Source organism: Microtus oregoni, unplaced genomic scaffold (genome assembly GCF_018167655.1).
Source record: "Microtus oregoni isolate MIOR12 unplaced genomic scaffold, Mior012 000005F_ref0000423, whole genome shotgun sequence".
NCBI lineage: Eukaryota > Metazoa > Chordata > Mammalia > Rodentia > Cricetidae > Microtus > Microtus oregoni.
In genome coordinates this window covers 32,543,518-32,566,833 of record NW_024543064.1, presented here as the reverse complement: position 1 = coordinate 32,566,833, position 23,316 = coordinate 32,543,518, and the positions used below count along the sequence as shown (strand labels likewise).

The 23,316-nt window shown below is 44.8% G+C and overlaps 2 protein-coding genes across 2 annotated transcripts; one reads left to right on the top strand and one right to left on the bottom strand.

Annotated features, from left to right (window-relative positions):
• The first annotated feature begins 5,531 nt into the window (after positions 1-5,531).
• LOC121448685 (olfactory receptor 2A12-like) lies at positions 5,532-6,479 on the top strand. The gene has a single exon (XM_041652850.1). The coding sequence runs from the start codon at positions 5,532-5,534 to the stop codon at positions 6,477-6,479; it is 948 nt and encodes a 315-aa protein (XP_041508784.1).
• Positions 6,480-11,914: 5,435 nt separating this feature from the next.
• Positions 11,915-12,853, bottom strand: LOC121448806 (olfactory receptor 2D2-like). The gene has a single exon (XM_041653024.1). The coding sequence runs from the start codon at positions 12,851-12,853 to the stop codon at positions 11,915-11,917; it is 939 nt and encodes a 312-aa protein (XP_041508958.1).
• Positions 12,854-23,316: the final 10,463 nt, after the last annotated feature.

Below are 23,316 nucleotides of genomic sequence, written 5' to 3'. Positions count from 1 at the left end.
TTTGTCATCAGAAAGGCTTCACCCCAAAATTGATAGAACGAATGCAAAGACCCACAACCAAACATTAGGTGGAACTTGTAGAATCCTGCAGAAGTGAGGGAGGAAGGATTGTAGGAACCACAGGTGTCAAGGATACCACAAGAAAACTCACAGAATCAACTGTCAACTAATCAGGGCTCACAGGCACTTACAAGAGAGCAAACTAACAATCAGGGAACCTGCATGAGATTGACTTAAGCCTCTGTTATATACGTTCTATTTGTATAGTTTGGTCTTGTGGGACTCCTAACAGTGGGTTGTCTCTGACTCTTGCCTGCTTTTGGTAAGCTTTCCCCATACTGGATTGCCGCATCCAGCCTTCATAGGAGGGGAGGTGCCCAGTCTTACTGCAACTTGATATGCCATGTTGGGTTGATAGCCATGGAAGGCCTGCCCTTTCTGGATAAAAGAGGAGGAGTGGATGGGGAGATGAGACAGGGGAGGGACTGGGGGAAGAAGAGGGAGGAGAAACTGTGGTCAGGATGTGAAAACTAATAATAAATTTAAAAACATGAAAAATTAAAGCAAAACCCAATCTCTCTGTTAACTCTTTCTGCTAAGAGTAATTATTCTTTCTCTATGTTTTCTTGAAGCTCATTGAATTTCCTTAAAAGTGAAACTCTCTATTTTAGAACTTGTAAGTATCATTTGTTATATGGTTGATTTCCGGTGACTTTGTTAGGTGAAGCCATGGCTCCTAGAAAGTTCTTGGTGCTTTCCTAATTCATGTACACACTGAAGGCTTAGGTGATCACTTTGAATCTTTGTATTCTGTCATTTGTGTCTGTCCTGCCTCTGAGCCTGTGGACACTTCCATGACTTCAGCACTAGATGGCAGAATAAGTCCAGGACGTTCTTGAATAGATGCTGGCTGTGTGGTGGTTACTGCAGCACTAGGTGCCTAGTGGCCGGGTTTGTCTCAAATCTGCGATCCTATGTTATCCAGGAGGACTTAAGGGAGTGTCTGAAGAAGGTATTCTGACCCTGCAAGACTTGTTGTTCAGATCTTGGGGAATTCCAAGATCTAAGAGGCTCATTAGAAGAGCACCAGCATTCCCCTCCTGGGGACCGGGACTCCCTGGGGAAGACGTTCAAAGGAGGTCTCTTTAGACTTCTCACTCACTCCTCACACAGAGCCTAAGAGCAGGTAAAGATCGATGAGGGGATGGGAGGCGCCAGGGTGTCCTTTCCGCTAGCCCTGGACTCTCTACTGCCTGCAGATCCTGACATCCACATTGTCCTGGTACTTCTCTGTCCACCACCTTCCTACCAGGTTTTGTTCTTTCTTTCTTTCTTTTTTTCTTTCTTTCTTTTTCTTTCTTTCTCTTTCTCCCTCTTCATCTATGTGTATGTCTCTGTCTCTCTTTCTCTCTTTCCTCTTTCTCCATATCCCCACCATATTTAAGGTATGCAACATCCCCATCAAGACAGCTAGCTGGTCTTGTTTGTTGCCTCCTCTCTATTCTGTTACTTCCTCTTCTTTCCAGATTTGACACTGCATTGTGTACATACTAACATGCACAGGTCATGATGAACAACATATTTTTTTTTTAAATAAAGATTTCTCCTAGTAAATGTGGTTGATGGAGTGATTGGTTGGATCTTAGAGATGAGGCAATGGAGAGGTTGTCACAGTACTCTGGGCACCAAAACAGGACCAGGTGACGCTAGACAATAAGAGGATTGCAGGAAGCAATAATATCCTTAATTCTTGAAGTTGGGCTGGGCCTCAAGTTCAATGTGCAAGTTCTATTATCTCTTTTCTTATTTTAATAAGGGCATTGACCTTGCATTAAGTCTGCCCCTCTGCCCTGTGTGTGTGTGTCCCTCTGCCCTGTGTGTGTCCCTCTGCGTGTCCCTCTGCCCTGTGTGTGTCCCTCTGCCCTGTGTGTGTGCAAGCGTGTGTGTGGTCTAACCTGATCACTTCCCAATGACCCCACCTTCTAATAACATTCTACTGAGGATTAGGGTCTCAACATATAAACATGGTGGGAGGATACAGAACATAAAGTCTGGGGTGAATCTAGTTAGTTAGATTCAGCCTGAAGCTCTCAAGGGAAACAGTTTCTGAGCTCTTCTTTTCTCTAGCCATGCTGAAACTGGTCACACTGGTGATATCTATGCTCAAGTTGGAGGCTTTGCAAAGCAAGTCTCATCCATGCTTCTTCACAGGCTCTTCGGATACTTCTGTGGAGATACAGGTGTAGAGATGTAGTAGTTAAGCCCAAGACAGGCTGGCTCCAGATGGCTGCTCCTGTCAGCAGATGGTTTTGTTCATGGTTCTATTGCTCGTTGTATTTGTTTTCAGTTGAGCACTAGGAAAAACTCAGGGCCATCTACACGTCTGCCAGCATCCTCCTGAGCTTAACTTCTGTGGAGGAGAGCATCCCTGCGTAGAGTACCCCACCACCTTCACAATGTCTTTCCTCATGCCACAGCCTGTGCAGCGTCTCTCTAAACACGGCTTTTAGGTACAGTGGGCTTGCAATACAGATGTGCGAGGCGAGGAAAGGAGTTCAGTCATCCTTATGCTTTCAAAACAGCTCCGAGGGTGGAGTCAAGACTGCCTGCTTTCACAGTTTAATGAGCCATGTTGGGCACAGTAATTGACACTGGAGATACAGTTGTACATAAAACCAAGCCTCTGTCTAGTTAAGGCAGCAGGCAGTAATTAGATAAATTCATTTTTGTAAAAAAGATAGCGAAGGAAAAGAGACAGTGAAGGATGGCAGCACTCAGGAAAACTGCCTAGAAGAAGGCTTCTCTAATGAAATGACGGCTGGTGGAGGTGGGAAGGAAGTGGATGCTTTTAGAAGATGCTGATGAGAGAAAGCACAGGGAGGAGATGTTGAGCTGAAGATCCATGGGTGACACCTACTCAGCTCTGGAAGGAACAGAGTGGATTGCAGCAGTAGTTTTACGGCATGAACAATGGGGGCAGCGGCGAAGATGAGACCCCAAGTAGACCACACGCTAGAAACCAAGAGAGGGCATTTGGGGGCACAGCAAGTTGCATGTGACTACTGAGTATCCAAAGAGCCATTTCTAGTAGGCTCTTGTTCACCTGACATTCAGGCGAAGGGTCTTGGTGAGAGACTTAAATCTAGACATAAATTTAAGCACCAGATTGGCTGGTTTTAGGTAACTGCTCTAATCAGAGATGGTTCCAGACATGTTTCTGTTGCACATTGTATCTGTTTTCCTAGTGAGCACATAAGAGATGTTGTTGGGGGAAAAGCTCAGAGTCACTCATAGGCCTGACACAAGTAGACAGAATCTCTGACCTGGTGGCAGCATTTCAATGCTCTGCATCCATACTCAAGTTCCAGAGTTTCACATTTAATGTTAAGTTCTTTGATCCATATGCAGTTGTTTTTTATGAAGGGTGAGAGACAGTGATTGACAGGGATCTAGTTTCATTATTCTGTATATATGCAGATATAGTTTTTGCAGCATGGTCTGCTGAAGAAGTTGCCATATCTCTGATATATATTTTTGTCGACTTTGTCAATAATCAGGTGGCTGTGATTATGTGTGTTTATCTATGGGTCCTCTGTGGTCTGTCTTTGTGCCAATACTGTGGTGGTTTAAAGGGAATGCCCCATAGGCTCGTATGTTTGGATACTTGGTCCTCAGACAGTGGAACTAATTTTTCCCAGTTTGTGTGGCCTGATTGGGACTGGTGTATCACTGGGGATGGACTTTGAGTTTTCAAAAGACTTATGAGAAAAAAAAATACCGGGTGGTGTAGGTGCACACCTTTAATCCCAGCATGCAGGAGACAGAGGCAGGCAGATCTGAGTTTGAGCCCAACCTGGTCTACAGAGTGAGTTCTAGGTGAAAAAGAAAAACTCATGAGATTTCTAGTTAACTCTTTCTCCATCTCCTGCTTGTGGATCAAGATGTGATTTCTCAGATGTTCCTCCACTCTTCCATCATGGACTCTAGCCCTCTGAAACTATAAGCTAAATTAAATGCTTTCTTTTGTAAGTTTCTTTGATTGTGATAATTTGTTATTTATTTATTTATTTATTTGTTTATTAAAGATTTCTGTCTCTTCCCTGCCACCGCCTCCCATTTCCCTCCCCTTCCCCCAATTAAGTCCCCCTCCCTCATCAGCCCAAAGAGCAATCAGGGTTCCCTGCCCTGTGGGAAGTCCAAGGACCACCCACCTCCATCCAGGTCTAGTAAGGTGAGCATCCAAATTTGTTAAAGCAATAAAAAAATAACTAAGACAGTAACTATGCCACTTTGTTACTCTGGTTCTGTAGTAGAACTAGGAATCAGATATGGTGAACTTAATTCTCCTTCTTCTTTTTTTGTTGCTTTAAACAGTCAATATTCTGCCCTCCCTGCTTATACACTGACTCTATGCCTTTTATTCTCCCTTTCAGTTCTGGGCTCCACAGAGGGCTGTTTCCCTCCAGACTAAAGAAGTCCTTTGCAGCATCTTTTGCTATGGGTCTTTGGTGATCAATGACCCGCTTTCATTAGAGAGAAATCCACTTTGACTCCTAAAGGGCTCCTTCACTGAGTTCTAGGTTGGTAGTTTGCATCCTTCCTCAGTGCACAGCCTTCATCTTCCCTTTCTTCCATTCCTCCTATTCCCTCCCTTTTCTGCCTCTCCCTCTTCACCAAGTTAAATGTGTTACTCAGTTACCTTCTCTTTCCTGTGAAAAGACCTCAGCCTGTCTCATCACTGATTGTTTGAAGAAACATAACCTCTCTTCTTAGGTCAGTTTCAAGACAACACTTGTTTTGTTTGTTCGGTTTATTTTCAGCCGTCTTCCTTTAAATTGATCTTTCCTGGTGTTCCCTGGGCAGCATCTCTATGTGCTGGAGGCCAGTGTGTCTCTTCCGTTTGGGAAAACCGTAGACCGTCCATCTTTAGTTATTGACTTGTCCTTTGTTCCTTGTCATTACTTGTGAAAATATGTGACTTTGATTTACTGACATTATGTGTTTCCAGTGATAGTTATGGCCCCACTATTGCAGGGAGTCAGACTGATAGCCATGTCTCTCGAGTTTGAGGGTACCCATGAAGCTTTTTGAGCTGTTCAACTGAAGTCAGTTTGGGGATGGTCTGCAAAATGAAGTCAGACTTTGACTTTCGATGTTAGTTGCACACAAGCGCTGCATCCTTAAACACCCAATTCCTTCAATAGCATCTTAAGCTGTATGGACCATGAGTTAGAAGATATTACTTTTGGGATATCCCCCGCTCTTTTGCAAATTCTACATTTTGAACTGTGGAGATCATAATTTGTCATCTCAGAATGAGCTGGACCTGCATGATAGAAGAGGAGCATGCTGCTTCGTATTAAATGGGAATTCTCTTTAAACCCTGTTCCCATCTCTGTGGGACACCTATGTGTACTTAGCTTTGCTCTTCATGTTTGGTGCCCCTGTTGTATGAATGGCAGCAGGATTACCATCTAGGGGCTTCTCTTTCATGAATGACAGCTCTGCTCTATCTTTGCAATAGGAGAAGGATGCAGGACTTCCTCTGGAGAAATCGCAGCTCTCTTACCGAGTTTATTCTTCTAGGATTCTCTAGTGACAAGAAGATAAATGGCATTCTGTTTGGTGTCTTTCTTCTCCTCTACCTCATCACCCTCCTAGGCAATGGACTAATTATCACCTTAATACGCATGGATTCCCGCCTCCACACACCCATGTACTTTTTCCTCAGTGTCTTATCCATTCTGGATATGGGCTATGTCACCACCACAGTGCCCCAGATGCTGGTACATCTGGTCTGTGAGAAGAAGACCATCTCCTATATCGGATGTGTGGCTCAGATGTACATCTTCCTGATGCTGGGAATCACTGAATCATGGCTTTTTGCAATCATGGCTTATGATAGGTATGTGGCTATTTGCCATCCTCTCAGATATAAAGTCATTATGAGCCCTTTGCTGCGTGGGTCACTGGTAGCCTTTTGTGGGTTCTGGGGTATCAACTGTGCCCTGATATATACTGTTTCTGCTATGATTCTTCCCTACTGTGGCCCCAATGAGATCAACCACTTCTTCTGTGAAGTCCCTGCTGTCCTGAAGTTGGCCTGTGCAGACACCTCTCTCAATGACCGGGTGGACTTCATCCTAGGCTTCATCCTTCTCTTGGTCCCACTTTCTCTCATCATTGTTGTCTACGTCAATATCTTTGCTGCTATCTTGAGAATCCGCTCAACTCAAGGGCGGATCAAGGCCTTTTCCACCTGTGCCTCCCACATCACTGTGGTCACCATGTTCTCAATCCCATGTATGATTATGTATATGAGACCTGGCTCTGAATCTTCTCCAGAAGAGGACAAGAAGCTGGCTCTTTTCTATAATGTCATCTCTGCCTTCCTCAACCCCATCATCTACAGTCTTCGTAATAAAGATGTGAAAAGGGCTTTCTTCAAGGTGGTAGGCTGCAGCAAAGTGTCCGGATGAAGGTTTGGGGGTGTGAGACTAGTAGCCTTCTGGAACTCTCGTCATGCACTTCCTATAGTATGAATGTCTTTTATAATGATGCTATATTATATCCAGTGAGCTGACTTTGATTCAACACCACTAACTTACTGAAGAATTTATTGGGGTATTACCATCTATTACATATACTCATCTTGGCATAGTTATTTGGGAACCAATCATGCACACAGGTTCATAAAACTCCATCAAGGTATAGAACTGTTCTATCATCACCCAAGGAAATGTATATGGTCCCCAACTCTAACCTCTGATACTGATGTCATTGTATTTTTCTCTATCAGCATAACTTCCTCATTTTGTGAATGTTACATAAACAGATGAAGTCTTTCTTCTTTTACTCTTCCTAATACCCTTGTGATCTCTCCAAAATACTATGTATGACAGTAGCATGTTTCTATGTGTTGTCAAGTTTAATTTGAGGGCAATAATGATATTTTCCATTCTTTGGCTATTCCATATAAAGTTTCTAGAATATTTGTGTAAACTTTTTCTCTTTTAATAATTTTTAAGTGCCATTTTCTTATTTCTTATGGGAGGACACATGTGTGCTGAGCTGTGCATGTGGAGGTTGAAGGACAGTTTGTGGGAGTCAGTTTTCCCTTCTACCATATGGAACCTGAAGACTAAACTCAAGTGGCCAGGCTTGGCAGCAGGTGCCTTTGTCTGCTGAGCTCTCATGTGCAGATTTTTGGAAAAGGTTTGTTTTTTCTTAAGAATAAATATGCAGGAATGTGATTGCCCAGGACATATGATATGTGTATACTTCATCTTATAATAATATTTGAATGAAATCCACAGCTAGACACTATTTCATATGTACCAGTGTGTCTGGTACTTAAGCAGGCAGATGCACTGGAAGGCTGTGCAACCCTGAGGATACTTACACTGATGGAAGGAACGTACACTGATATTTCTGCTTTGAAAACAGTCTGCAGTTCCTCACATATTCAATGCAGAGGGACACACGGTCCATCCATTTTACTCCCAGATACATATTTAGGAGAAGTTAAAACATACATCATTTAAAAAAATGTACACAGTGGGGGCTGGAGAGATGGCTCAGTGGTCAAGAGCACTGTTGCTTCTTCAGAGAACCCAAATTTGATTCTCAGAACCTATGTGGTAACTTACAACCATCTGTAACTCCAGTTCTAGGGGAGATGACCTCTTCTGGATTCTACAGGCACTGCACACATGTGGAACACAGAAATGCATGCAGGCCAAACACCAATACACAAAAAAATATTCTAAAAAATGTATATATTTGTGATCATAGCAACTTCATTCATGAGAGCTAGAAAGCAAGATCATCAATTCAAAGTCTGTTAGCTGAGCGGATAAATAAAATACGGTATGTCCACACATGGAATATATTTTGTACTAAAAGGGATCAAATAAATTATATGTTAAACATAAATACAGACACATGTAATGCATACAATATGTACTATGTATATGCTAAAGTGTTGATTTTTGAAATCAATTAAAGAAGCAAGTTGCAAAAATTTATGTAGCATGTCATCCCATTATATAAAATAATCCAAAATAGACAAATTCTTCGAAAGAGAAAGTGGACTTATGTGGTTGTTGGTCCTAGGGATATAATGGGAATGAAGGAGAAATGGGTATAAAGGGAATGAAAGAGTTTCTTTTCAGGCAATGAAAATTCTCTAAAGTTATATTATGCATATATCTATGAAACTCAGTGAATATAGTAAAACACTGAGCTATCTACATACAATGCATGGGCTTTACAGTGTGTGAGTTCTACTAAATGAAGTTGTTTTCAAACAGAATGTGACTATGTTTTCTGAAGAGACATTCAGTTGAATTCCCATTGCTTTGCGCATTACCTAGAGGTAAGTGTAGTCGGGATTTCCTTGTTTAAGCCAGTCTAATAGGCTAAGAACTATAACGGTGTCATTCTGTGCATTTGTATTTGATTAACAGCTTGTGGTGGGGAATTTATTTTATGTGCTTATTTCCCTTCCTATTTATTTATTTATTTCCTAAGTATTTATTCAAAATTCTATCTGCTAACTGGAATAAAATTTTTAAATATGTATTTTTAAAGTTTTATTTGTATGCATTTGAGAGAGATAGGTAGATAGTGATAGAGTGTAATCAGAGACTGCATGTTCATTTCCCAGTTGCCCAGACCTGAATAATTACACAGCAACTATATAATTACAACACTGTTTGGCTGATGGCTCAGGCATATTTCTAACTAGCTCTTTTATCTTAAATTAACCCATTTCTATTAATCTGTGTATTGTGACGAGGTTGTGACTTACTGGTAAGTTTCTGGCATCTTTCTCCGTTGGCAGCTACATTCTGGGGGCAGGATGGACGGAGAGAATAATGAAAGAGATATCTTGATGTAGGGGCATTTTGGGGCTAGAAACCTGGTACCAGGGAAACTCTCAGGAAACCACAAGGAAGACCCCAACTGTAGTGGAGCGGGTGCCTGAATTGGCATTCTCCTGTAATCAGGTTGGTGACTATCCTAACTGTCATCAGAGAGCCTTCATCCAGTAACTGATGGAAGCAGGTGCAGAGATCCACAACCAACCACTGGGCTGAGCTTTGAGAGTCCCATTGAGAGAGAAAGGAAGGATTATGTGAGCCGGTGATGGTGGCGGTTAAGGTCATGACAGGGAAACCCACAGAGACAGCCGGCCTGAGCTTGTGAGAGCTCATGACTGGACCAGCAGCTAAGGAGCCTGCAGGGGACCAACCTAGGCCCTCGGCATGTGTGCGACAATTGTGTAGCTTGGTAGCTTGGTGTTTGTGGGGTTCCTAACAGTAGGTAGGATCAGGACCTGTCCCTGGCACTTGAACTGACTTTTGGAAACCCAATTTCCAAGCTGGGTTGCCTTGCCCAACCTTGATGCATGGGAGGAGCTTGCCTCAACTTGATGTGCCAGGCGTGGGAACTCCCATGGGAGGCCTGCCCTTTCTGAATGGAGACCAAAGAGGAGTAGATTGGGGGTGGTAGAAGATAGGCGGGGAGAGGGAACGGGATGGGGAACTGTGGTTGGTATGTAAAAAAAAAAAATGAAAAAATTTAATAACAAAAAACAAAACAAAAACATTTTATGAAGGAATGAGACCCTTCCTTAAACATTTCAATCAGTAAATAATATTTGTTACCAATTTTCTAGTGTTCATTTTTCTTTTTATAATTTATTTTATTTCACTTATTTTACACACACACACGTGCACACACATACACACACGCGCGTGCACACACACACACACACACGCCACAGCACACGTGTGGGAGTCAGAAGACAACTTGTGGAAATCTGTTCTTTTCTTCCACCATGTAGGTTTTGGGGCTAAAGCCCAGGTCATCAGGCCTGGTGGTATGTACCTTTGCCTGTTGAGTTGTCTCACTGTCCCCATATTTTCTTAATAATTTATAAAAGCTCTTTCTTTGTCAGTAATACCATATAACAGTACGTTGCAGCTATAGGCCTTATTTGTCAGTCATGTCTAATTTTGACTAATTATGTATCCAGCAGTCTGACTCTGGCCCATAGATAAGGTAATACATTTAAGAACACTGGGAACAAGTGCCCTTGACAGGGGCCCTGTATTCTCATGAAGGAACACGGCTATACCATCAGTCTTCATGTTAAATATTTCAGACCAACAGAATTGATCCTTCCTTCTTCCCTCCCTCCCTCCCTCCCTCCCTCCCTCCCTCCCTCTCTTCCTTCCTATATTCTTTATTCTCCTGCAAGGGATTTGGCAGGGAGCAAGGATCTGGGGAAGAACTCAAAGGGTTCATATTAACTTATGACACCTCTAGGCCCCCACAGGGGAGCCCCGTCTTTGGAGGGTGCAGGGGTTTCTGCAGTGTCAAGGAAAGGGCAAAAGCCAATAAATGTACTGGTGCCCAGAAATGCAGCTTAGGGCCTGTGCAACCCACAGAAATGATATGTACTCATAAAGGTCCTGCGTGGGGTGAGGAGAGCGCAGGAAGGATCTGTACTCATAAAGGTCCTGCGTGGGGTGAGGAGAGCGCAGGAAGGAAGGCCCCTTTAGTCATGAAAGAACCGATTTCAAGCTCCCCATTGGGTCCCCTTCTCTCCCCAGACTCAGGATAACTATACCCACTCTCCACACTTCCACTTTCCCTCACTTCTCTGGCCCTTGTGTGGACAGAGTCCAGAGATGCTCTAGGGGCATCCAGAGATGTTCTAGGGTGTAGACGCAGATTTGCTTCTCAGCAGAGTCTCTTTGAGTTCCTGGCTCTGGCATTTCCCTCTCCTTTTCTTTCACTCTCTTCAGCCACTTTCAGAGCCCAAGAGGATCATGGCTGATTGGTGCATGATGGTTCACTGTTCAATAATGAATATAGAAAATTAAACATAAGGGGCTGGAGAGATGGCTCAGTGGTTAAGAGCACTGGCTGCTCTTGCAGATGACTTGGGCTTGGTTCCCGGTACCCACATGGTGATTCCCAACCATCTGTGACTCCTGTTCCAGGGGATCTGACGCTCTCTTTTGGCCTCCATGGGAACTGCATGCACATGGCTCATAGACATGCAGGCAAAACATCCCAGCACAAATAAAACAAAACAGCATAAAATAAAATAAGAATTTAAAAGGAAGTGTTTAAAAAGTAATAACATTTGCTAAAAGAAACTAAATTATGGCAGGCTCTGTAGCAGGTGTTTCCATATGTTACCTCATGTAACCGCGGCAATTTCCCTGTGAGAAAGAATTAGAAAACCTGCGGTAGTTAAGTGACTTGCAAAGTTCACAAACTTAGAAACCGGTAAAGCTTTATTAGTCATTTTCCTTGTTACTGTGACCAGATATTTGACAAGAGGCAACTTAAGGGAGGACGGCTTTGTTTGGGCTTTCACTGGGAAAGGGCATAGTCCATCGTGGTGGGGAAGGTATGTGGCAGGTGTCTCCAGGAAGGCAACAGTGTGCAGTTGGGACTCCTCCCCTCCTGATGTCTTGGTGGTACAGGATGTGAGACCATGTCATAAAACTCAGTGGCCCACTTTCTCTAGCCAGGCTTCATCTCCTAACAGTTCCACAACCTTCCCAGACATTGTTACCAGCTGGGGACAAAGTGTTTAAATACATGAGCCAATGAGTTCACCTTCAAACCCCAACACCAATTCTCTAACCCTGCTCTGTCTGGCAGTAAAGTCCAGGTTCTTGACCACTGGACCCTTTCTTCATAATCGTCTGTCTCAGGGAGTGTCACTTACTGTAGATGTCTGAGCCTCCTGTTCTTCCCCAGACTGGACAAGGGTAAAGAGCTATCTTTACGGAGTCTGGATCTTGCTTATTTCATGGAAGAGTTCCTTGGAAGGAGGTGACTGTATGTCCTACTCTTTTCAGCTCCCCAGGTATCTAGCTTTAAAGCTTCACTCTGGAGCCCCGCTCCATCCCACCAGTTTGAGGAAAGCCCTTTTCACATCCTTGTTCCTCAGACTGTAGATGACAGGGTTGAGGAAGGCTGTGGCAATGTTATAGAAGAGAGCCATTTTCTTGCCACTGTTGGACAAGGAGCCAGAGCCAGGACCCATGTACATGATGATACACGGAATGGCGAACATGGTAACCACCGTGATATGGGAGGCACAGGTGGAAAAAGCCTTTATCCTCCCCTGAGTTGACCGGATCTTCATGATGGAGGTGAAGATGTTGGCGTAGACAATGGCAATGAGAGAGAGTGGGACCACGATGACATTGAAGCCCGTGATGAAGTCCACCAAATCATTGAGGGATGTGTCTGCACAGGCCAGCTTCAGAACAGCAGGGACCTCACAGAAGTAGTGATCGATTTCATTAGGACCACAATAGGGCAGCCGCATAGCAAAGAAAGTATAGCACAGGCCACCTACCACACCATAGGTGGCACAGATACCCACCATTAGGAGGCACATCCCACGGCTCATGATGACCTTGTACCTGAGCGGGTGGCAGATGGCCACATACCTGTCCACAGACATGATGGAGAAAAGCCAGGACTCAGTGACCCCAAAGAGGAGAAAGATGTACATCTGGGCCACACATCTCGTAAAAGAGATGGCCCTCTTCTTGCTGAGAATATGCACCAGCATCTGGGGCACGGTGGTGGTGGTATAGCACACGTCCAGCGTGGAGAGGACGCCGATGAAAAAGTACATGGGTGTGTGGAGGCGTGAGTCCTGGTGGATGAGTGTGATGAGGAGGCTGTTGCTCAAGAGGATCAACAGGTAAAAGACTAAAAAGAAAGTGAAGAGCAGAGGATTGGTCCTGGGGTTGGGGGTGAAGCCCAGTAAAATGAATTCTGTCACGGCAGACCAGTTGAGCTCCTGCATTCTGATCTTTCCTGTTTAAAGAGGTTTCAGATATGTGATTCGTTGAGCATTTCAGGGGCACGCATGGCATCTGTGTACCCACTGTCCATTTCAGGAGGCTTTGAGTTGGCAAGTGGGAGGTGCTGAGAAGTAATTCCCACTTGTAGCTTGAATGATACTGGGATTTGGCTCTGGATTTCCTAAAGGCTTTACTGGTGCAAATGGCAGGGCGAGTCCAGGTTAGCCCTGCAGTGTACTTTTCATTCTGGTCTGAACCTATGATCTATCCACTTCTCCCAACGCAGCCTGGGTCCCTCTGCTACTCTCCCTACTTTCCATGTTGTCTTGGGACTACAGAATTTGCTAAGTCCTACATGGGTAAAGTTTAGGATCAGGGACGGAATTTCCCACAACTTGGGTCAAAGGTGTTTTGTGTTTTAAAATCACCATTAGGATTTAAAAGGTGTGTGTGTGTGTGTGTGTGTGTGTGTGTGTGTGTGTGTGTGTGGCCAGGTGATGGTGGCAGCACTTTAGAGGCAGAGGCAGGTAGATCTATGTGAGTTCGAGACCAGCCTGATCTACAGAGTGAGTTCCAGAACAGCCAAAGCTACACAGAGAAACCCTGTCTTGAAAAAAATGAGAGAGAGAGAGAGAGAGAGAGAGAGAGAGAGAGAGAGAGAATGTGCGTGTGTGCATATGCACACACGTGTATGCCACTTGCATGGAGACACCACAGAAGCCAGAAGAAGGCATCATATTTCTTGGGGCTAACATTGCAGGGAGTCTTGAGCTCCCATGTTGGTTCTGGGAACCAAACTAGCATCCTCTGCAAAAACAACAATCACACTTAACTCCTACCCCACACCTGGCTTTTAATGTGAGCTCTGGAGCTTGAACTCAGGCTCATACTTGCCTGGCAAGCACGTTACCAGCTGAGCCATCTCCACCACCCTCCGTGCCCAGTTTTGACCAGTGATGACTGGTTTCCTAGATTCCTTTCATCTGTCTGTTCTGTGAACCATCACGGAGACATTCCTACGGTTTCTCCGAAACTACCTTGGCTTTATTTTACAGATTTGATCAAAGAAACATCATGCTGCATGTTAAAATTGCATGGCATAGGCCATTAATGGGTGCCTGCAGGCCAACATCTTTTATAAACATAGTTTATAACATATTTATAAACTACAAAGTTATAAACATATTTTGTCTGGATTGTCTTAGCTTTTACTGTTTTCTGCTAGTGTCTTTAAACAGTTGAGCTTATGCACACAAAACTGGACCTCCAGGATCACAAAATAGACCTGACCTTGTCCAGCCCTTGTTTCTATACTCAGAAACAGCCCAGAGATGAGTAAGTACCTCTGGCTCTCCTTTGGAATAGATTGAGCACTTCCTTACTCCAGATTCATTTTTTTTCATAGACTGAATTTATGCATTGACATTGCCTTCTTATCCCTTATAGCATATGGATTTATGATCCTTTTCCTAGCCATGTACTCAAATTATGTGCTGCTGTAACCACTGTTACACAATTCAGAAAAAATTATTTTATTTAAACTTTTTGAGACAGATTCTTTGTATAGCTCCTGCTGTCCTGGAACTCACTCTGTATACCAGGATGGCTTTGAAATCAGAGATCTGCCTGCCTCTGCTGGGATTAAAGGGGTATGCCACCACACCCACCCTATCTTTAGAAAATTTTAGCTGAAGAAAAGGTGGGTGAGTGGAAGATCAGATGGCTGGGGCGAGTCAGATTGGAGGATACTGGTGCAGGCTTCCGTTAGTTTCCTGGGGACCCTCTTCTGAGCTACATGAACACTCAACACTTTCTGTTTATGCTTCAGGTTGAGCCTGGGAGATGGGGACAAGGGTCCCAAGAATCCAAGTGCCAGCTCTCACCAGGTGCCTTGTGTAGACTGGCTAAATGCTCCTTAAGAATTCACTTAAGACTGAAGCAGGCACAGAGGTAGGGGTCTGTCGTTTCTTGACTGGCTGCCTTCTGACAACACAACTGGGAATGCCTACTGGTCTACGTGTGTAACATGAAGGGGCCTGCTAGTTTGTTTGGGTTTTTGTCCTCCCACCAGGTACCCCACAAATGTTTAGTCCCAGAGAAAAATCACACATAGGTCTCCATAAATTATAAGCTAATTGGCCCATTAGCTCTAGCCTCTCACTGGCTAACTCTCACATCTTGATTAACCCATTTTTTTCTGATCTATGTTAGCCATGTGGCTCAATACCTTTTTTAGTGGTGCAGATCACATCCTGCTGCTTCGCTGGTCTGGGAAGGAGTGTACGTGGGCATTTGCTGTGAGGTTTAATTAAAGTCTTACAATTTCAGAGTTATACATCCTCAATTTTTATAGTGCTCTTGAATATTTTTGTCTAGGACAAACTTATGCGCTATGAAGCATCCTACTGCCTTTCTTCCAGACAAGCATGGCCCCGTGTGTCTCCTCTTCCTAGGTTAGGCACTTCTTGAAGCTCAATTTGATAACTAGTAATGCAAGTTCCTCATCTTACCAAAGCCCAGAGAGGAGGAGTAGTGTGACTGGGACTTTGTAGAAAGACTGAGAATATAATGAGCATCAAGCCAACTGTTCTCCAGTCCAGGAAGCAAAGATGCAAGTGACTGGTCTAGGACTGCTTGCCCCCATGATGGACTTGCCTCTTTAGCCCAAGTGAAGCCTTGGGAGCTGGCCTCTGGTCTCACTTTCTTTGGCTGGTTTTCCCTGTGTCTTAGAGCTGCTTGGTTGGCCTCTCAGGCTCAGATTTTGACTCTGTCACATCTAAGTTTGTTGATGTGCTGCGGTTAATGAAAAGACAGCTGAATTGTACCATTGCAAAGTCTTGGTAGAGGGTGACTCTCTAGGCTGTAAAATCTTGGTGGAGGGTGACTCTCTAGGCTGTAAAATCTTGGTGGAGGGTGACTCTCTAGGCTGTAAAGTTTTGGTGGAGGGTGACTCTCTAGGCTGTAAAGTCTTGGTGGAGGGTGACTCTCTAGGCCACAGTAGACTGGTGATTGGGGTTATTAGCCTTGGTTCCTTGCCATGAAGGAATGCAAATCAGAGAATTGTCTGTGTTTTTAATGTGAACTCCTGTATTTGTCTCTGACTCCTCTCCTGAATACAGGCTGGGAGGAGACATTAAAGAAAGCGGACTTTGCTGGTTCTGGCTCTCACGCTCAGCAGCTCATTGTGTCTAATCTACAGAGAGAATGCTGACTTCATAATGTCTGATTCTAAATGTGGTTTCTCTCCTCTTTCCTGTCACCACCCATTTCCTCTATCACACACACACACACACACACACACACACACATACACACACACATCATTTCTCCATATCAGCATAGACCTTTAAGGGTAATAATAATCCAGTGTGTGTGTGTGGCAGGGGAAGCAGAGAGAAGATAGGAAAAGCTGATGAGGTCCCGACAGAAAGACATGTAAGTGTTAGGTTTGGTGTGAACAGTCACCAATACAGACACTCAAGGCAGAGAAAGACACAGGGAACCAGAGGCTGGGTGTTGATGGAATGGATGTAGTGTGAAAATCAAGGGACACAGGTGTGGGGAGAGAGGACCTGGGGGGCCTCAGAAGGAGGGAGAAGGCTCATTTATCTCCGTGTTTCAAAAGAGGAATGGGGCTAGAGAGTTGAAGCTAAGAGTTAAGGGGTTAAGTCAAGGTTAGGAGTGCTTGCTGCTCTTCCAGAGGACCCAAGTTCAGCTCCCAGCACCCATCTCAGGCATCTCATGATAGCCTGTAACTCCAGCTCCAGGGGATCTAAAATCCTTTTCTGGTCTCCAAGGGAACTCAGCACAGATGTGGTGGGCTCTCTCTCTCTCTCAAGGTAAAAGCAGGTATTTTTAAAAAAAGAGGGACAAAGGCAAGCACAGTGACACTGAGACCTTATGAAAGACTGTTGGAGGGGCCAAAGAAAGCAGCAAGTAAAAGGAGAGAGAAAGGAGGCTGGCGAAGGAAGGAAGAATGTCAAGGTGCTGATAGGCACAGCACAAGGGCAGTGAGACCCTGCAGGCCGTTAGGCAGAGAGACACAGTGGCAAGGAGCTAAGAGTTGTGAATGGATATTTATAAGATGAAAATTAAGGCAGAGATGGAAGGGGGGGGGTGAGTGGGCAGGAAGAGGTGTCCAGGAAAGAAGAAAGAGGGGAAAGAGGAGGGAAGAGTTCAAGGCTAGACGAAGAATACAGGAGCAAACAGGGGGCTACAGACAGCGGAGGGCTAGGCAGAGGTGCAGACATGGAGGAGGATGCAGAGGACCAGATTCTAGCAGGAGACTCACAAGGAGAGAAACCTTGTGAATCTGAGAGCATGGTGGAAGAAGAGAGGTATCTGGGAGGAGAGGACCATCTACAGGCAAAGCTAGAGACAGAGCGAGTCCAGGAAAGACGTTCGGAGAGAAAGAAGGGCAGACACAGTTGACTCAAGACCCAGTCAGAGAACCCCAGAGAGGCAGGAGGGAGATATGGGAGACACGGGCCCAGCAAACGGAAGCAGCAGACAAGGGCAAACGGACAACCAGCCAGCAAGAGGCTGGGAGGACACAGGCTTGGGGACAGAGAGGGCAATAGCCAGACTCAAGAGGGAGGATCAGGCAGAGACAGGTGGCCACATACACTCACACAGATAGGAAAAGGGACAGAATCAAGCATACAAAACAGCTGTTCTAGCTCGCCAACAGAAACTGTAGGTTGCCTTGGACTCACTCTTACCTGGAGCTCCTGGCCAGCACACCTGGAGATGGAACAGCTGCCAAATCTCCAGGAGGACTGGGAACTCTCCTGTCCTAAGCATATAGTTCTGCAGGAAAAGGGTGTGGGTGCTGCCCCATCAAACGCTGGAGGCCACTTCCCAGTGGCACCTGGCCCCAGGGCTCCAGACAGGATAGTTCCAGCAGCTATCTCTAGGCTGGGGGGAGGGAGGCCCTGGACTCTGAGGAATCTCCCTCCCCAGGGACATGCGGCCGCTCCTTCTCCTGGGTTCTAGGATGGCTTGAGACTCAGCTGAAACAGGGTTGAGGATACTGGGGACATTGATGCTAGGCTCAGGCAAGGCCTCCAAGCCAGGGCCGACTCAGTGGTTCCTCCCCCAAGAAAAAAAGAAAGCAGGAGACACAGAAGTTCACAAAATTGCCCTTTCTCCCTGCCAGGGGAAGTACCCAGGGCTTTTCAACCTATTAGGTAAAATGTCTAGGGTCCTTGAGCTGTCCTGGTCTACAGACAAATTGTAGACTTGACCGTGGTGATATTTTGTTTGTGCTGTAATAAATAAAGCTTGCCTGAAGATCAGAGTGTGGAGCTGGCCACACTAGTTAGCCATGGAGGCCAGGCAGTGCTTGCACACCCCTTTAGTCCCAGCACTCGGGGGTGGAGTTGGGAAGGGATAGGGCTGGGCAGAGAGAGGAACATAAGACAGGAGGTGACATAATTCAGGATTCAGTCTGAGGTTTTGTAGAGATAGGATCTTGCCTACTCAGTCTGAGCATTGGTAGAGGTAAGAATTCTAGTGGCTGGCTGCTCTGCTTCTCTCATCTTTCAGTTTTCACCCCCAAATATCTGACTCTGGGATTTTATTATTAAGACCAATTATAATTTGCACTACACTCAACAACAAAAATTATGGGCTCAAAAATAGGGACTATGTGAAACAAATATTGCTAGCATATTAATGGTTTTTATTATCAGCTTTCAGCTACAGTTCGTTAAACGCTCACATAGAAAGTAGGTGCATTTAGTGTGGAACCTTGGATGTGGTACATCTTAATCCTTATCATAAAGCAAGGAGTCTGCGAGGGTCTTAAATCAACCAGTGACCTCTCAAGTCTCACCCTTTTGTGTCCTGACATTTCAGGCCACTTGGTGAACAATTTTTCTTTTCCCTGCGGGAAGTATAGGGGTGGGGTGGGGGTCAGAGACTTGGGCACAGATTCAAGACAGAAACTAAAAGAATTTTCATATTGCAGGTGAGTCAGAGAGAGACAGCAGGGAAGACCTTGGGATGCTCATCTTTGAGGTCTTTGGACAAAGGGTAGGGAGAAAGACCGTATTCACCTTGTAGCAATAGAAATGGCAGACTCCATCCTTCCTGAGCGTGAGAAACTCATTGGCTCTCAGAAGCCTAGGGACCATCTGTGAGGTGGCCAGCATGGATTCCTCTCTTTCTGCCTGACAAGTCCCCTAGCAGTCAGAAGACCCTAGGCTTCCTCCCTTCTCAACATCAGGGTCTAAATCCCACAGTGAAGCTGGGGTTCGTCGCTGTCCACACTTGCTTCATTCGTCTTTCTAACACACCCCTGCCTTTGTTCCTCCGCTGATGAGAAACCGCCACTGGTTCCCATGTGCAGAAGACAATCTCAGCTCCCCTGTGGGTGGCCAGAATCCTTCCTGGGCATATTCCTGTCCAACTCTAACATCACCACTTTGCAGAGTTCTTTGATTGACACTCCACTCTGGGCAGCCAGAACCACCTGTATCTTCCCCCCCACTCCTGTTACTTCCTCAGTCCTGGCTGCCCTGCCATAGCATGTAGCCTGTAAAACATCTGTGCACACCTCCAAACCCAGCTCCACTGTGCTCTGGTCTGTGAAGCCTCCCCTTGCAAACAGGTGGCCATTCTTTTCTTGTGTCTAGCCTCATGCCCTGCGAAGCACCTCCCCGGCATCAGCTCCATCCTGACTCTCACCGTCTTGTGAGAACCCGGAAGTGTCACTTATCACATTCCCCTCTGTGCTGTGGTTTCGCTGGTCACTTGGTTGACGCTAGAAGCGTTTATATGCATCAGTGTTGGATCAGCATTACAGACCAAAGGCGATCAAGACTTGACCCTCTCGCTCTGTTCATGGTGATTTTTTAAAAAGATTTTTTTTTTTAAAATTGATTTTTATTGAGCTCTACATTTTTCTCTGCCTCTCCCGAGGTCTCCATGCTTCATTGCAATTTTGAAGACTTTGATCACGGTGATTTTGAGGACTGGCTGGAGAATGGAGAGGGATCCAAGTGCCCAGAGGGCCTGGGGAGGATGCGTGTGGGTTTGTGTAATGACACAGAGCGTCCCATTGACTCTTTCCCCCACTGACAAGGAAAGAGTTCAGTGGAGAGGTGATATTTGACCTGAGTCTGGGAAAATAAACAGGAATTTGTTCTGTGCACAAGGAAGAGAAGGGCAGTCTGAGTACAGAGAGCAGAGTGTGCAAAGATCCAGTGGAAAGAGACACGGCCGTGTGTTCCCTCCCCATGGCCATTTAAGGACAGTGTTTGTATCACTGACACCTGTGCTGCAAGCCTCCATCAAATGGATTGGATGAACGAACATAGGGTACACTTGCAGGGCAGAAGGAAGCTGAGTGTGAACAGAGCACAAGGGGAATATCCCTGGTGCAGCCATCTTGGGAAGGAAAGGGTTTAAAGAGAACAAGAATAGAGTTTTGGCTGGGTCAGGGACTCATGGGTAAATCTCCATCCCTGAAGCTCCCTGGAGTTTTGTAGGCCTGTCTTAGGATGGTGTCTGCTGGCTCAGGTCCATAGCCCGTCCTCTACAGCTTGCTCCCCAAGGTCTGTGTCCTCCCAAGTCCTGTCTATGTGCCAAGAATAATTTCCTAGCAAAAGACAGAGATAAACTTACGGGCATTTTTTTCGTGATCATAAAATTTGGTTACAGAGAAGTACCAAAAATAAAGATGGAGTATAAAAAAAAAACAAAGATAGTAAATGATTTACAAGAGTCAAGTTGAATACAATCTACTGTGTGTGTAACTAAACTACATTGTTCTTCATTAAAGACAACCTGAAAAACAAGACATGATTTCTGTTCATAAGACAGCATGGAACCCACTTCAATTCTGTATCTGCAACGTGTATCTTCTCACTAAAGACCCACGATCCTTAGGTTATATAGATACATATGGCTGAAGATTGAGCTCAAATATTTTTAGTCATTCTGTCCGCTTATGTGTATGCCAGCAGCCCTAATTAAACTCAGTGGATTGAAAAACCAAACAATAACCCTCCACCAGCTTAGGAGGGGGGTGTTGCAGAATGTGGACCACCAGACCCTGAATTTCTTGCAAACAATAATCTGCTTTCCTGTGCTCTGAGCATCCTGCAGCTGCTCTGAGTATGAGACGCTGATAGCAGGGGAGTGAGTTCTGATGAGTTTGCCTCTGAAAGATCCCAAGAGCTGGGCGTGGCCAGAGTCCTATATAAGCTGCCCCTGAGCACAATAAAGTGGGCATTCTTGGCATTCTTGTTTCAAGGATGACCCGTGTCCCGTCTCTGTGTTTACGTGTTTAAATCTCCAGGCTCCTTTCCTAACTCGCGAATGCGAAATGCCTCTTACTGTAGGTGCCGCACTATGGGCATAGTACCATAGTACGTGTAGTACAGGCAAACAGTACAGGGGGGATTTTTAGGAGGAAAGATTGGAGCATGAGAGGGAAGGAGATGAGAGAAGATAGTGGGTGTGTACAAACATTACCAGCCTTCAATATATATGTGGATGAAAATGTCCAGAATAAGATTTGCATGCAGTCACATCTTCTGAGCCTAACAGAGAAGAATTCTTTTTTATTAATATATTCATTTTACATCCCAGATATAGCCTCCCTCATTCTCCCCTTCCAACCCCTTTCCTCCATTCCCCTCTCCCACCTCCCAATCCCCTCTTCTTCCATCTCCATCCAGGAAAGGGCAGGCCTCCTATAAGTATCAACAAAGCATGGAATATCATGTTGTGGTAAGACTAAGCACCTCCCCATATATTAAGGTTGGGTAGGGTGACTCAGTATGAGGAGTAGGTTCCCAAAAGCCTGTAAAAGAGCTGGAGACAACCCATGTTCCCACTGTTAGGAGTCCCACAAGAGAACCAACCTACACAACTGTGACATATATGCAGAATGCCTAGGTCAGCCCCATGGTTGCCAGTTAAGTCTCTGTGAGCCCCGATGAGTCCAGGTTCGTTGACTATGTGTTTTCTTCTGGTGTCCTTGACCCCTCTGGCTCCTACAATCCATTCTCTCCCTCTTCTTCAGAATTTCACGAAATGTTTGGCCTTGAGTCTGCATCTGTTTCCATCAGCTGGTGGATAAAATCTCTCTAATGACATTTGGACGAGGCACCGATCTGGTCACAGAAGATGGCCGGTTGAGGCTACTTATCTACTCTTGCTAGGAGTCTTAGTTAGGGTCATCCTTGTAGATTCCTGGGAAATTCCCTTGCACCAAGTTTTTATCTGACCCCCAAATGTCTTCCCCCTTTCCAGTAGTCTCTTTCAGTACTCCTCCACTCCATCCTCTCCAATAATAGAAAAATTTAAAGCTAAATGTTTATTTATTTATTTATTTATTTATTTATTTATTTATTTATTTGTGTGTGTAGATGTGTGTGTCATAACAATTGGGTAGAGATCAGAGGACAATATTTATGGAGTTGGTTCTCTCTTTCTGCTTTACGCATAGGTTGTGGGGGTAGAACCCCAGCTGTCAGGCTTATGTGTTAAGTGCTTTTACTTGTTGAACAATCTTATTGATCTTAGATAAGCTATTTTAACCTTGAATACACTTAAAAGAGCTAAAAAAAAAAAAGACTAAGTGTCTCGAATTTAAACTCTAACGTAAAAGTGACATGAGAGAGTCCAGCTGAGATAAATAGGGAGCTTGCCTTGGAAATATTTACTGATTCTGCAGAACTTGAGTATTCTTTAAAAACATATTTATGTGCATGTGTACATGTGTGTATGTACATGTGTATGTGTGAATGTGTGCCACATGTGAGCACAGTCCCTACAGAGGTCAGGAGAGGGTGTCTGATGGCCTGGAGCTGGAGTCACAGGCCTTTGTGAGCTCCCGGCATGGGCGCTAGGAACCGAACTCAGGTCCTCTGGAACCTGTGCTCTCAGCTGCTGAGTTGTCACCCCAGCTCCTTGAGTATGGCTTTTGTGTCCTCATGGGATACAGGGGATAGAACATAAAGCCAGTCTCCACATGCACAAGCACAGTGTGCACCCGAAGACACACCTGGGCCTGCAGGCACATGAACATGCCTAACACACACACATATACACACAAAGAAAAATGAACTAGCAAACATAATTTGTGAATGCTGCATATTTCAAGAAGTAGAATGGGAGCTTGAAAGTATTTTCCCCAAATAGAAAATAGAAAAATAAGATAAAATACATGAGAAAAAAAGCAGTCTCTCTCTCTCTCTTTCTCTGCCCCTCATGAAAGAAATAACATATATGTTGTAAAAGAACACTCTTCAGCAGTAAAATAAATCAGCATGTATAAATGCCCCCAAACTGATTGAGCGGCTGCTATAAATTATAGAAGCACGCATAGTGACTGCTTCACCTCAAAATCTGTGAAAAAACTTGTTTAATAATTTTATGCATGTTCTCAAAAAATGTTACATGATTATTTCCAGTTTTTAGTAATGGATGGCTTCCTTATTTTTGTTTCTCT